The sequence below is a fragment of the Sphaeramia orbicularis genome, chromosome 8 (genome assembly GCF_902148855.1).
Source record: "Sphaeramia orbicularis chromosome 8, fSphaOr1.1, whole genome shotgun sequence".
NCBI classification, from domain to species: Eukaryota; Metazoa; Chordata; class Actinopteri; order Kurtiformes; family Apogonidae; genus Sphaeramia; species Sphaeramia orbicularis.
Genome location: NC_043964.1, coordinates 40,314,250 through 40,330,766, shown reverse-complemented (window position 1 = coordinate 40,330,766; position 16,517 = coordinate 40,314,250). Strand labels below are relative to the sequence as shown.

At 34.9% G+C, this 16,517-nt stretch overlaps 1 protein-coding gene across 1 annotated transcript in view; it reads left to right on the top strand.

The window, feature by feature from the left end:
- The first annotated feature begins 1,103 nt into the window (after positions 1–1,103).
- Positions 1,104–16,517, top strand: part of LOC115423362 (myocardin-related transcription factor A-like) — a 57,519-nt gene continuing 42,105 nt past the window's right edge. Inside the window, 3 exon segments of the mRNA XM_030140106.1 lie at positions 1,104–1,108; positions 1,306–1,371; positions 13,853–13,908. Coding sequence (XP_029995966.1) covers positions 1,365–1,371; positions 13,853–13,908 — 63 coding nt within the window. The 5' untranslated portion in view covers positions 1,104–1,108; positions 1,306–1,364.

The window sequence follows — 16,517 nt, the reverse complement described above, 5'->3', positions numbered from 1 at the left end:
GAACCCAAAAAAAGACATAAAAAGTAAAGAATAAAGTGTTTGGATGTCATGCAGGTGTGTGGCGTTTAAGAGCAGGACGAAAAGGAAAAGTCCCCAACAGAGCAGAGCTGCGTTTGTTTTAAGGAGACAGGCGTGTTTTGGTAGATAAGGGATAATGTGTGTTTGTATAGAAATGGAAGAGGGATCAGGGATGGGGGCCGTAGGCAGATGAAAGGTTCAGGGGGAAAATGTGCAGTTTTGGATTCAGTTTCCTGTCAACACACAACATTTGTTTGTGGTGGAACCTGACGTCAACCCGAGGGTAAATTAGCTGCACATGCTTTAGAAACCCCAGTGTGAGAAGTGGAGCTAGACTTTGAATGTCACTGAGGTGCTTGGCGTCAGAAGGCACCACTAAATCTGAACTTTATAGACCTGACCTTTCACATTGGCTCCAATCAGACATTTTATGAATGGAATGTAACCAGGTGTACATGCAGTGTATTTTTAACACTCCCTGCCTCTTTGTTGTAAGTATCGTCTTATTACTGGTATTTCTCGCAGCATTTACCCACAATTCAACACCTCTGCCTCAGCTCTGACGCTTGAGCTAATATTGGAACTGCGGACGGTCAGGGTGTGTGAAAAATAGTCCTCCACCAAAAATGTTTTGAGATACCACACTCCGTTACACTTTAATGCTGATTTCATGACCCAGATAGAGTTGCTGATCTGCAAAAGATCATTTCCAACAAATTTATATTCATATTTTATCCGGGAGTTTCTTTCCTCAGACTGTTTACAGATTTATTATCTTCTGAGAGACTTGTTGGGTTGATTCTAAGTAGGTCTGAAAGCTTTTCTGAACGCAACGCAGTGTCTGAAATGCAAATATGGAGGTGTCTGTATCTTTAAAAATGGCTCAGCGTTGAAGTTTGTTGAGTGTCTAATCCTCCACAGAAAGATCTGTCAGACTGAACGTGTGCCTTTAAATCAGTCGAAACAGGAAACTGTCTGTTACAGCGTTCACGTACGTGTGCTTCCCTTTCTTTGAAGTGTGTGATATCACATCTGAATGTTCTTACAGTCGACCACAAAGAACCACTTCTGATCGTGAACAGCCAACACGGTAGATACAACATCAAACCTTCTCTGTACATGTGTCATTGCGTTATTAGTTACATTTATGTCAAATATCCTTTTCTTTTATGACTTACTTCACAGCTACAATAATACGCCTACATTTGTGGTTGAAGGTCTGTACAGGACATGGTGTCTGACTGTGTTTTTCATTCATTCTTTCCATTCTTCTTTTGGTCTGTTCAGTTCTCCAACTGAAGCTACAACAAAGAAGAACCAGAGAAGAGCTGGTTAACCAGGGGATCATGCCACGTAAGGAGATATTTGATCTTTTTATGAGACGTAATACATACTGTTAACCTATAAAGACCTAAACCTCCACCATTAACCAAAACCACCCACTGATCTAAACCAGGGGTGTCAAACTCATTTTTTTTCTTTTTTTTTTAATAAACATTTATTTATTATTTTTCATTCATACAAAACTTTAAACATCTTGAACATGGGAGAGAAAAAATAAATAAATAAATAAATAAATAAATGAATAAATGAATAAATGAATAAATGAAAATAAATATATATACCATAAATAAAGCAAAATAAATACATAAAATAAAAATAAATAAAATACATCTTAACCCTTTCATGCATGAATTATGAGAACCTTAATCAAAATTTTTTTTTTTTCCTGAGTGTTTCTATTCCTCTTTAGGCATGAAAAAAAATCAATGTGATTGAAATTTTTTTTTTTTTTTTTTTTTTTTTAAATCAACCTGTTTTTCATGGGGTTACAAAAATGTCCACTCAGCTACACCATGAATTTTATTCTTGAAGCAAAGAAACATGTATTTAAAACCCAATATCATACAGTGATATAAAAACAGTGAAATGAAACCATGTTTAATGCAGCTAATCTGATGTTTTCTCACATTTTAACATATTCTAATACTAGTTATTACTCACTTCATGGAGATAATATGCAAAAAATAAATATTAACAATTGATTTCCACTCTAGAACCAATCAAGAACAGCAAAGTTACAATAATGCTATGAATTGCAGTTTATGAGATGATGCAAAAGTGTCCACTGTGTTGGTTGATGTGGAACTAAAACAACAAAATCCATGAATATACAAGAGTAAAGCTGTAGAGTAACTGTCCACTGTAGTGACCACTATGCATGAAAGGGTTAAAAAGATGTGACAAACATTAATCTGACAGCATTACATAGAAACAGCAGATTAAATAGCATAATAAATAAAACTTAGGTATAGAGTTGAAATAATACTATACATGTACATTCCCACATCAAACAAAATGTCCCAATTTGTCACTTACTCACTACCCCTTCATTATCACCACTCTTAATTAAATCCAAAAACATCTTCCAATGTTATAGAATTCTGAAGTTCTCTTTTTAACTGTATATGTCAGTTTCTCAAGAGCCAAACTTGAGGTTAAATTATTTAACCAGAAGTCAAAAGTGGGGGGACCAATATTTTACCAACACATAGCGATACACCGCTTAGCTTGTAATAAACATAAATCAACCATTTTTCTTTCTTTAGCAGATAAAGAGCAGTTTACAGGATAAATGCCCCTGTATACATAATTTAGGACACACAGGTATCGGACTGTCAAACTCATTTTACTTCAGGGGCCACATTCAGCTAAATTTGATCTGAAGTGGGCCGAACCAGTAAAATAATAACATAATAATATATAAATAATGTCAACTCCAAACTTTTCTCTAAGTTTTAGAGTGAAAAAAGCAAAATTATGAAAATATTTACATCTACAAACTATCCTTTCAAATAATGTGAATAACATGAACAAACTGAAAAAGAAATTATAATTTTAACACTATTATTTACATTTACATTTATGCATTTGGCAGACGCTTTTTTCCGAGTCGACTTACAGGGGAAAACCAATCAAATCAATCAAACCTTAAATATAGGAAATGAAATATAAGAAAATACATGATTAACAGTGAAAAATGCAAAATACAGAGCATAATATTATAATAAAAGGTGATAAATCAATTAAGAAAGGTTAAGTAGAGACAAAAATTAGTCTGGGAACTGCCACAAAAATAGTTTAAGACACTACTGCTTCTTGGTTGTATCATTTTTCAGCATAAATTCCATACCTGTAGTTGACGGATTATTTACATTATGATGAAAACTGTACAAATCATAAATTGCCTCCAAAACTGTTATTAAAAACATTAGTGTTCATGAAAGCTCACATTAAATATGATATGATTAGATAAACAATATTATGCTTTAGTTTATTATTTCCACATGTACATTATAACTTACAGATCACAGTGGATCTACAAATACACAAAGCATTTGAATGTTATTAAAGCTGCGCTTATTTCTCTTAAGACATTTCAGGTTGTTCATATTTGTTCAGGTTATTCAGATTTTTTGTGAAATTATACTTTGTTTTAGTGTAAATACGTGAAAACATTTACATTTACAAAGAGAAAAATTTGGAGTTATGAGTATTTATAGGTTATGATGAGACTGAATTGGTCTGAATGTGGAACCTGAACTAAAACGATTAACATCTAAGTGTAATTTTTGCATTTCACAAATTCATCCCAGGGGCCAGACTGGACCCTTTGGCGGGCCGGATCTGGCCCCCGGGCCGCATGTTTGACACATGTGATCTAAACGGTCTAATACCTGTTGATGCATTAATCCTATCAATGCATGTAAATAATTGGTGTAAAATACAGTTTGTCATCTTTTCATGGTCATCAGATATGACCTATTTCGACCTTCATAGGCTCCGTTGTTATCGTGGAAACACTGTCATCTTCTACAACATTGATTCCCCAGTAAAACCCATGGAGACAGTGGATGGAGATGTTCAGTTAAGGATATTTTTGCTACAAAACTCACTTTTTCTTCAGTTTTTTTCTGTGTTTATATAAAAACCTTTGAATTAATTCTGTATTTTCACACATATCTGAATCAAATATAGGAAATGACATATAAGAAAATACATGATTAACAGTGAAAAATGCAAAATACAGAGGATAATATTATAATAAATGGTGATAAATCAATTAAGAAAGGTTAAGTAGAGACAAAAATTAGTCCGGGAACTGCCACAAAAAATAGTTTAAGACAAAACTGCTTCTCGGTCGTATCATTTCTCTGCATAAATTCCATACCTGTAGTTGACAGATCATTTACATTATGATGAAAACTGTACAAATCATAAATTGCCTCCAAAACTGTTATTAAAAACATTAGTGTTCATGAAAGCTCCCATTAAATATGATATGATTAGATAAACTGGCAGTATGGTATGTTTTTCACCGAACCTGCTTTTCCTTCAGTCAGCACTACCACATCCTGTGAGAACCTGTCGTGTTTCTGTTTGGTTTTGCCTCATTAGTTTCTCAACAGGTAGCGTCTTCAGTGATTTGAATTGTGGTTGAGATAATGCCATCGTCTCCTGACACACAGCAGTTTCAGTCTTAAACATTAAGGTGAATTAAGGTCATATGTCAACCGCTGTCGCAAACATCCGTTAATTGCCTTTATCTGAAAAGAATATCCCTCAGTAAGTCAAACTGTTCAGAGGCTATCATTCATCAGATATACCCTGTGGAAGTTAGTGTCATTTATAGTAAAAAGGCAGCTTAGATTTATTGACACTTATGTAGAAGAAAAGAAAAAAGCTCCCAAATATGCAAATTAACCCATAAAGACCCAAACATTCACCAGTGACCAAAACCATCGACTGATCTAAACTGTTTAATACCTGTTGATCCACTAATCCAATCAATACATGTAAATAATTGGTGTCAAATACAGTTTTTCATCTTTTCATGGCCATCGGATATGACACATTTGGACGTTCAGAGGCTCCATAATGAACGTAGAAACACCGTCATCTTCTACAACATTGATTCACCAGTAAAACCCATGGAGTTGGATCAATGACAGTGGGTGAAGACACTGGGTTTATGTTCAGTTAATGATAGATTTGCTGCAAAACTCTTTTTTTCTTCAGTTGTTTTGTGTTTTGATATAATAACCTTTAAATTAACTCAGAGTTTTCATGAATGTCGAAATGAAATATAGGAAAATACATGATTTACAATGAAAAATGCAAACTATAGAGGATACTATTATAATAAATGGTGATAAATCAATTAAGAAAGGTTAAATAAAGAGAAAAATTTGTCTTGGAACTGCCACAAAAAATTGTTTAAGACACAACTGCTTCACGGTCATATTATTTCTCAGCATAAATGTCCATACCTGCAGTTGATGGGTTATTTACATCATGATGAAAACAGTACAAATCATAAATTGCCTTCAAAAATGTAAAGAAAAATATTAAAGTGTTCAGTTAATAATATATTTAACTTAAAAAGTCTCTTTTTCCTCAGTTTTCTCTGTTTCTGTAATAATAACCCTCAACTTCAGTCTGAGCTTTTATGAACATCTACGTGATCAGTGAATTAAACACAGGACTATGCATGATTTTCACCGAAAAAAACGCAAAGTAAAGAGGGTAATACTACAATAAATGATGATAAATCACTTAAGACAAGTTAAATAGGGAGAAAAATTCCTTTGGGAACTGCCACAAAAGTAGCACTGGGTCTTTATGGGTTAAGGATAGTAACTCCATGTCATATTTTGCTCCGGACCACTTGTTTCAACACATTATAAAAACATAAACTGCCTCCATTCAGCAGACGAATGTGAGAAAACCCGCCAAGTGTCATTGTCATCTTTCTCCAAATTGAATGTCAAAGATTACACCGAACAAACATTGAAAAATACCAGTTTTAGAGCGGAACGGGGGGTTTTAAATAATACATCGGTTCAGCTGACTTTCCCAAATAATAAAGTTCATACATTGCCTCTGACAACTGAACTTAGAATAGTCTCATAGTGTATTCAGGAAATGTGTTGCACTGTGTCTTATCAGTGAGTATTTCCTTTGGGTTGGCGTTGTTATCTGCTCATACATTAAATGCAAAAATTAGCTGACTGAATGTGGACTCTTTTATATATTTTCCTGGCTGCTGTGGGAATATACTCCATTTTGCATCAGAAATACATGCACTCACTACTGCCACGTTAATTAAATAGATAGATAGATAGATAGATAGATAGATAGATAGATAGATAGATAGATAGATAGATAGATAGATAGATAGATAGATAGATAGATAGATAGATAGATAGATAGATAGATAGATAGATAGATAGATAGATAGATAGAGCAGCAGCATGACAAACAGCAAAAATAGTATATAAGATCAACATAGAATACAAGAGCAAACATACTATACGTAATAAATTAGATGTATAAAAAAACAGAAATGGAAGAAAAAAAAAGAAAAAAAAAACAGTAAGGTGCAACAGTAAACTACAAAGCAGTGTTTTTCAACCTTGGGATCAGGACCCCATGTGGAATTCAAATGGGGTCACCTGAAATTTCTAGTAGTTGACTAAAAACCCAAACAACTTACTATTAAAAAATACATGGTGAATCGACATAGACAATCCCAATCCACAAAACACATGACAAACTGTGAGTCTGAAACTGAAGCACTGTGGTACTGTTTATCTGTCAAATGTTCATTGTGGTCAGTTTCAGATGCTGCAGCTCTTTCATAGTTTGAGTTCTTGTTTGTTCAGTATTAATTGTCAGCCTTGTAAATACAAGCTGGACTGACTGTACATATGACCAAAGAAAATTAAATTCTCACTCTGTGCAGTAATCTACACCTGGCTTTTCTGCCTCCGTCCATAATAATATACAGGGTGGGGAAGCAACATTTACAATATTTTGCGGCAGGGATTGAAAGACAGTGTATGACCAGTTAGTTTATTGAAAGTCATGAGAATTTATTTGCCACAAGAAAACTGACATAATAGAAAATGTTTTTATTCTATGTGTCCTCCTTCTTTTTCAATAACTGCCTTCACACGCTTCCTGAAACTTGCGCAAGTGTTCCTCAAATATTCAGGTGACAACTTCTCCCATTCTTCTTTAATAGTATCTTCCAGACTTTCTCGTAATAGTTTTGCTCATAGTCATTCTCTTCTTTCCATTATAAACAGTCTTTATGGACACTCCAACTATTTTTGAAATCTCCTTTGGTGTGACGAGTGCATTCAGCAAATCACACACTCTTTGACGTTTGCTTTCCTGATTACTCATATGGGCAAAAGTTTCTGAAAAGGTATGGATAATAGTGTTAGGTATGATTATGACATCAATATATGTTTGGTTTCAAAACAATTGACGTAGTGCCTGCTGAGAAAAAACAACTAAATGTTCATTGTAAATTTTGCTTCCCCACCCTGTACATTATATAGACTAAATGTCATCTAAAACAAAGCTATTATTGTTAACGAAAACTAACGAAATGATGAAAACTAGACTTGAAAAAATATATTTCATTAACTGAAATAAGTAAAAACTATAATTAAAAGAAAAAAAAAAAGATAACTAACTGAAATTGTATTGTGTGCTTACAAAACTAACTAAAACATATTAAAATTATGGATAAAATTCCCTTCGTTTCAGATTGATATGAAATCGATTTATTTCGCTCGAGCAATTTTAGCTGACGGCACCAAACGGCACTTCACGGTCCGTCACTTCTGGTCACTTGTTTAGAGTCGGCTTCTCATCCCCACTGTACCTGGCAACATGGAGACTAAAGTTAGGAGAAAGCAGCAGAGTCCTGTCTGGGATTTATTTGAATACGATGGCGAGGAAGATAAAAGATATGAAAAAGCTAAAACTAAACTAAAACTAAGTATTTAGAAAAAACGAAAACTAATAAAAACTAGCAAACCTGCTCTAAAAACTAACTAAAATTAACTGAATTAGAGAAAAAAAGTCCAAACTAAATAAAGCTAAACTATAATGACAAATCCCAAACTATAACACAGGTCTCAAACATGCGTCCCGGGGGCCAAATCCGGCCTGTCAGAGGGTTCAATCTGGCCCCTGGGATGAATTTGTGAAATGCAAAAATGACACTGAAGATATTAACAATCAAGGATGTTAAAATAATTTTAGGTCAATTCAATCTAAAGTGGATCAGACCAGTAAAATACTATCATAATAACCTATAAATTATGAAAACTTTAATTTTTTTCTCTTTGTTTTAGTGTAAAAAAAAAAAAAAGTAAAATTACACAAGAGTATTTACAGACTAGCCTTTTCCAAAAAAACATGAATAACCTGAAATCTCTACATAGAAGTATGTGGAATTTTAATCATATTCTGCCTGTTATTTAATGTTTTGTGTATTTGTAGATCCACTGTGATCTCTAAGTTGTGATTCACATGTATAAATGATAAACTAAGGCGTAATATTATTAACATTGCATTTGTTTTACTTAAGAATTTGCGGGTTGTTCATATTTGTTCATGTTATGTTTGAGTACAATTCGTAGATGTAAACATTTTCATCACAGAATTTTACTTTTTTCACTCAAAAGTTCTTATCCTATTATTTATATTATTTTACTGGTCCGGCCCACTTTATATCATATTAGGCTGTATGTGGCCCATTAAAACTAAAATGAGTTTGACAACCCTGGTCTAAAATTAACGTTTATTTGCAACATAGTATAACAAACTACATGATGGAAAACAAATTAATATTAGAATAAAAAGGTCTCCATTTTGAATGTCTGAGGTAGCCAGAAATTTGTGATGTTAAAATGGAGTCATGAGCCAAAAAAGGTTGGGAACCACTGCTGTAATGTGAAAGTAAAATGGAATTGTTCAGTAATATGGACAGCAAAGTACAAATATGTGGAAATATGTTCATGACCGGGTTTAACATCAGACAGAGGTGAGTGTATTGTACAGTGAAAGGGCATGTGTCCTGTATTTTTACAAAATGTTGTGGATATTTACAGTGGAATCACTAGGAGTTGTAATTCTTCCTGCATGTTCTCAGAAATGTAAAGATCATATTTTTGTTAGCGTTAGCAGGGTGGCAAGAAGCCATGATGTAAGCACTCATGCACATAATGGGGTCTTTTCTCTCTGACCTAATCTCACAACTCTCTATTTCCTCCTCTTCATTTGCCCTTTGGTCTGTTGTCCCATTTTTCTTCCAGCTGCCTCCTTCCATTTATCTCCTCTCACGTTCCTACCTCCATCCATTTCCCAACTCTCCATCTTTTTCATATCTATTTCCATCCCTTTCATCGCGCCCGCTTCCAAAACCTCACCCCCCCCGCTCATCCATCCATCCGCTCCTGCATCCCATCACTCATTTCCAGTGCAGCTGACTGACAGGCAGGTTCATACACCCTGGAGGAGGCCACATCGCCCCTCTCTTGGTGGGTGAGAGGTCTAAGAGGGTTGATGTCCCCAGGGTGTGTAAGAGCGAGTGTGTACAGGCGGCATGGCAGTGCTCAGCGACGTGAACTGAGGCTTGAGCAGGTAGCGGCAGTCTTGCTACAGGGCTGCTAATCCAGTCACACCACTGATGTGAGGTGTGTTTGTGTTTGTGTGTGTGTGTGTGTGTGTGTGTACGTACAGTTCAGACAGTATTAGGACTGCGACACAATTTCTGGTACGTTAGCTCAAGCATTAAACTGTGACTAGGGATGGGAATAATTAAGAATTTAACGATTCTGATTCCATTATCGATATTGCTTATCGATCCGATTCCTTATCAATTCTCTTATTGATTCTCATTGGGTGAGGGAATAAAAGAGTACAAATGGGTGTGTTTGCATTAACTGTCTTTTATATTTCCATTTCTGCACAGAAAATATAACCTATACAGTATGTACAAATAATAATAACAGATGATGCTGGGCTCGGTTTGGGGGGGGGGGGGGGGGGGGCATGAAGTGAAAGTGAAACTAAAGATGCTTTACTAATTCCTCTATTGCTGCATTTCTACTACGTGGAACCAGTTCGACTCAGCTTGGCTTGTCTCCCGAGTTATGACGTTTGTTGCCCACAGTGGAACCAGAACCGGCCCGGCGTTCACTCTGCCGTTACATTCACAAGCGCCGTTAAGTAGAGTATCAAATACGTGACGTTCCTGTAAATGAGTCACATGCTGTGGACAAATGTTTGTGGATATTGGAGGGATTCCACCCTTTTAAAGAAATGGAAGCTTTGCAAGTGTTCCAAGTAAGTGGCCCTGGTGTCGTCTTTTTAGACCGTTTCTGCCTCAACGCCATGTTGGCTACGTTCTGACCAAAACAATGCAGCGTACGTGTGACATCATCGTGCATGCACAACGAAGGCGGAATCGATAAGCAGAATCGTTAAGCAGGAAGGCAAATGATTCCAAGGAATCAAGCTACTGGTAACCGGTTCTCAAAAAGAACCGGTTCTCAATTCCCATCACTAGCTGTGACTGTAAAAATAAAGCTTTCATTAGTCGCTTTTCCATCGGACATCTGCGCAAAACTTTGCTGATATTTACCAAATGTAGAAAAAACAGAAGTCCGTAATGTCGGTTTTTCCATTAAATCACAAATGTGATGATTTGTTTATTTATTATCGTGAGATGACTTGAGAAGTCTTTCCAAAAACATGGCGATGAATGTACATATTGTGTTAATTTACGATATATTCATTATTTTTATATATTACCCCTCTATCTCGTACTAAATTAAAAAATGATTGGGTTTCCTGGTGTGTCACACATACCATGGCATGTTTCTTCTTCTTCGCTTGTTATAATGTCTGTCAACATCTGTTTTTTAATTCACCTGACTAGTTGCGAAAAAAGGTCTTTCCATTGTAGTTTTGCGTGATATACCATTTGCGTAATGTCAGTTTGTCCATTAAATCACAAATGTGATGATTTCAAGAAGTCATTCCATAAACATGGCAATAAATGAAAAATATCATGTTGATTTACAGATATGTTCATTATTATTATATATTACCCCTCTATCCCGTACTAAATTAAAAAAATTATTCAGCTTCCCGGTGTGTCCACACATACCGCACCATGTTTCTTTTAAAACTCTTCATCTTCACTTGTTGTAACACCCATCAACATGTGTTTTTTTTTTTTTTTTTTTTTTAATTCACGTGATTTCAGTTGCAGAAAAAGTTCTTTCCATTGCAGTTTTGCGTGATATACCAATGGCTCTACGCCTGAAAAACCACCTCTTGTCAGCGCAAAAACTTTTCATCAAAAAATGATGACAAAATTGGCGTTTTTCCATTAGGTAAATTTTTATGCGCAAGTTATATTCACACAATTTGAGGGTCAATGGAAAAGCGACTATTGTATCCTCTACCTGCAGTGTTCACATCCTACTTGGTGTTTCTATTCATCTCGTTCATTTGTCAAGTATTTTTTGTGACTTATTGTATCTCCATATATGAATGATAAAGGCGACACAGTGGGGTAGTGGGAGTCACCATTCCCATTCCCTGTTTAAGCCCACTGTCTGTCTGGGTCCTTTCTGTCTGTGGGTTTTCTCCAGGTCACAGTCCACAGACATGCAGGTTAATAGTTTAACTGCTGACTCTAAATTGCTCAAATGTGTCAATGGTTGTTGCTGTTTTTCAGGCCAGAAATGAACTGGTGACCCACAACCATGCAAAGATAAACACACTAATGGACTGATGTGTAATGACTAGTTTCATTGGTGCCTTAATATGATGTCTCTGTAGTACACATCCCAGCCCACAATGATGCATGAGCACCACCATACACTCCTTTAGTTATGTCCATACTACTGCAGTCTTTAGAAATGTGTTGCCTTCTACATCAGGTGCATTTTTGGCCTGTTAGAGACAACATTCAAAGCAAATAAACCAGTCGTCTCTTACCTTTTTTTCTCTGGGGAATTACTTTCACAGAATGACAGTGGCCAAGACACACTGCTAACATTTATTCACAAAGCTGATCTCAAACCAGCTTGTGTGAACATTTACAGAATGTTGGTATCCAATAATCACAGCTTGTATCACAAACTAGACTGTACCAGCTGTCCTGTGAAAAGTTAGTGTGAATTTTATTGAACTGTGCTTGACATTACCAGACCATCGTGTTCATACTGCAGTCAACACCCACACAGTTTTTAGTCACATACATGGGAAACAGACACTAATGTGCTAGGTTTGATATTTATTTATTTTTTATCACATAATGCTGCAGCTTAACCATCTCATTTAATTGGCGAATAATTCATCTTAGAATGAGCAGGATCTCTGTAAATTGGATTAAAAAAAAAAAAACTGCTCTTACAGTTTAATGCACAAATAAACAGGTATTGAGCTTTATTTTGGAGACCCCCAAAAGAAGTACTTATTCTTGATTGTGCCTTGGGATGTAACGATATGAAAATTTCATATCACGGTTATCATTATTATCGTGGTATTGTTGAAATTTTGCTCAAAATGTTCAAAAAGTACTAATACACACATTGAAATAATTTAACCAAGTTGTATTTAGAAAATAAAAAAAACCCCAAAAAAATAAATAACTAATAGGCACAATGTACTTTCTCTTGGCAGAAACATTCAAATATTAACTCTTAGTGGTCTGAGCCTGTTTTGTCCGTTTTTCAGTATTTTTGATTTTGCCTTTATATATTATATAAACAAATGTTTACTATACCCATGTTTGGTATCTTTTTTTTCTATATCATCTGCCTATTATTTTTTTCACTTTAGCCTACTCTATCAACACAAAAGGACCAAAAACACACACAATATATAAAATCTGATTTGAAAAATGTATGTAATTTATTGCATAAATTAAAAAAAAGATGCTTAACAAACCTTTTCAAAGACTTTAAAAGTGAATATTGGTTCCAAATATTAGGTATAGAAAATTAAAATTGTAATAAATTAAAATTATGCTCAAATATTTGATAGAAACGCATATCTTTACATAGGGTTTTTTCCCCTAAAAGTGCGGTAATCAAACATGGTTATCATGATAATTAGAATTTAAACGGTAATACTAACCGTCTACAATTTTAATGGCGGTTTATCGTTATACCGGTATTCGTTACATCCCTAATTGTTCCTAACACATATAATATAGACTCTGCAGCCTTCGTTATTTAAACAATGTCATGCATTCTTTTAGCTTACATTGTGTGGCTTTGACAAGAACCATTGAAAGTTAATGGACTTAAATTGCACGTAATTACCAAATTCAGTTCCCAATAACCTTCATTTTCTTATAATGTGACGTTATTTAAGCGCTTGAAACTTGTCAGTGTTTTTAATGCTAATTCCTAACGGTTGTACTGATATATGCATTTTACTCAGCATTTCGGTGTCATGACAACCCTTAGGCTTTAAGGTTTTCAGTAACCACTAATCCCTGGGTTTTTGCATAATTATAGGCCTACAGGAAGCCTTACTTGAGTCATTTGTAAAAGCCGAAAAAACCCTAAAATCCACCGTTGTGGGGCCGATCATGAACTGGAACCTTTAAGAGTCGTATCATGTGATTTCTCCCTTGACCTTGGTGATATTTGGATTTTAACAGACCCCATTAACAGGACCACTGCACAGGCTATTATGCATTTTATACTTCCTTGGATTGTAAGCATATGAGGCTGTACATTTATAGTAACCATTTGCCACCGTGACATAGCAGTGAGTCTGAGAGAGGAGCAGTAATCCTCACCATCAGTAAACCTATTCACACTGAACTGAGGAAGCAAAGAGCCATTCAGGGACATTTTGCTCTCCATTTCCCCCCAGTAGCATGACTGTACACACACTGCCATGTTAATACTTACTGCTCTGCTTTCACTCTTTATTTGTCAAGCACTGAAAAGTTCAGCTGCCTTCCACGAGCAGAGACGGAGTCTGGAACGAGCACGGGTGAGTACGCCGACGCTAGAATCAGTCTCTGGAGTCGTATGTGGCTCGAGCTGAGTCAGTGAGATATGCAGATTTTCAGTGGATGGAGAAGTTAGTTACAACTACTCTTGAGTAACTATGTAATTGTGGAAGATGGAAAAAGAGAAAAGAAGACCTGCTTCAAAAGGCACAAGATGCACAGTTTATGATAATGACCAAATATAACATAATAATATAACATAATATGACACTTTACATAAGAGGTCAATATAATTCTATCTATCTATCTATCTATCTATCTATCTATCTATCTATCTATCTATCTATCTATCTATCTATCTATCTATCTATCTATCTATCTATCTATCTATCTATCTATCTATCTATCTATCTATCTATCTATCTATCTATCTATCTATCTACAGATAATACAGATGTAATAATAAAGTAATACCATATGAATTACCATGTGAACCAAATGTAATAGCTTGGCATTAACAATGGGTGTATCTTGTCATGTCACACTATATTAAATAAGGTAATAGTGGCCAAAAATAAAGTTTACAAATGCAATATTAACCCTTTCATGCATAGTGGTCACTACAGTGGACAACTACTCTCCAGCTGTTCTCTTGTACAGGGTGGGGAAGCAAAATTTACAATATTTTGAGGCAGGGATTGAAAGACAGTGTATGACCAATTAGTTTATTGAAAGTCATGAGAATTTATTTGCCACAAGAAAACTGACATAATAGAAAATGTTTTTATTCTATGCGTCCTCCTTCTTTCTCAATAACTGCCTTCACACGCTTCCTGAAACTTGTGCAAATGTTCCTCAAATATTCGGGTGACAACTTCTCCCATTCTTCTTTAATAGTATCTTCCAGACTTTCTCCTAATAGTTTTGTTCATAGTCATTCTCTTCTTTCCATTATAAACAGTCTTTATGGACACTCCAACTGTTTTTGAAATCTCCTTTGGTGTGACGAGTGCTTTCAGCAAATCACACACTCTTTGACGTTTGCTTTCCTGATTACTCATATGGGCAAAAGTTTCTGAAAAGGTATGGATAATAGTGTTAGGTATGATTATGACATCAATATATGTTTGGTTTCAAAACAATTGACGTAGTGCCTGCTGAGAAAAAAACAAGTAAATGTTCATTGTAAATTTTGCTTCCCCACCCTGTATATTCATGGGTTTTGTTGTTTTAGTTCCATATCAGCCAAAACACTGAACACTTATGCATCATCCCATACACTGTAATTCATACCATTACTGTAACTTTGCTGTTCTTCATAAACCTGATCTGCACTAACATGTTTGAATGTTCATTGCTTGGTATTGTTATTAGTCTGCAATTAAAGGTAGGGTAGGAGATCCTGGAAAAATGGTTCCAGCAAGCTATAGTTTGAAAATACACAGTTCAAAAGTTCAAACCCTGACACCTCCAGAGTACTGAACTGTACTCACAGAGGGGGGAGGGACAACAAATGATTGTTGAGTTTGATAGACATATTAACATTTAATAATTTCGACGGGCCTGTTATAATGATTCAATGGTGTTTTTTCAGTCCTGTCCGTTCCACAGGTGTCTAATTTTAAAAAATTTTTTGTTAGAGCATTTAATTAATTGGTTGCAATTGGGGTGTGATGGGGATTTTAAGCGATATAGTAAAAAAAAATGCTCCAGGAAAACATCTCCTACCCTACCTTTAACAGGTTTTGTTTTGTTTTGTTTTTAAACAAAAAAGGTTTTTTTTTTCTTGCATATTGTCTTTATTAAAGTATGTTAAAATGTGAGAAAACATCAGATTAGCTGCATTAAAAATGTTTTTATTTCATAATTTTCATACAGAATATCAGTAAATATGTTTCTTTGCTTCAAAAATTCAATGTATGGTGTCCAGCTGAGTGGACATTTCTGCAACTCCCTGAAAAATAGGTTCATAAAAAAAAAAAAAAATGAATTGCTTTGTTTTTTTAATGCCTAGAGGAATAAAAACACTCAAGAAAAAAAATCTTGATTAAGGCTCTCATATATTCATGCATGAAAGGGTTAAGGGAACTCATGGTAACCTGTTAACATGATAATAATGATAATAATAACAACAACAACAACAACAATAATAATAATAATAATAATAATAATAATAATAATAATGTTATAAATAATAATAAACAATTCAATCAGATACATCCACTATCACTGCATGATAATCTGTTCATGCCTCTCAATTACTTTTAGGTACAACAAAAATAGCATTTGTGAAGTCACAGTGACCTTGATTTTGACCTTGAATGAATGGCAGAGTTCTGTCAAATTTACCACCATTTATTTATTTATTTGTCTCAAACTCTGAAGTAAAAAAGGAAAAAGAGCTAAAAAAACAACAACAATAAAAGCAAGAAGTCAATTACATATGCATCCATCACTGTCATTAATCACAAAAAAGTAACCAAATATAATAAATTTAATATAAGTGTATATATGTATCAACTCATAGACACAGTTTGAGAAGGGACAGAAAGAAGCAAAGGCTTATCTAGTCCTGCCCCTTCCTTACTTTCAGTGTCAGATTCATAACCAAATGTATTTCCTTCATCGGTTATTCATCACATTAAATTAG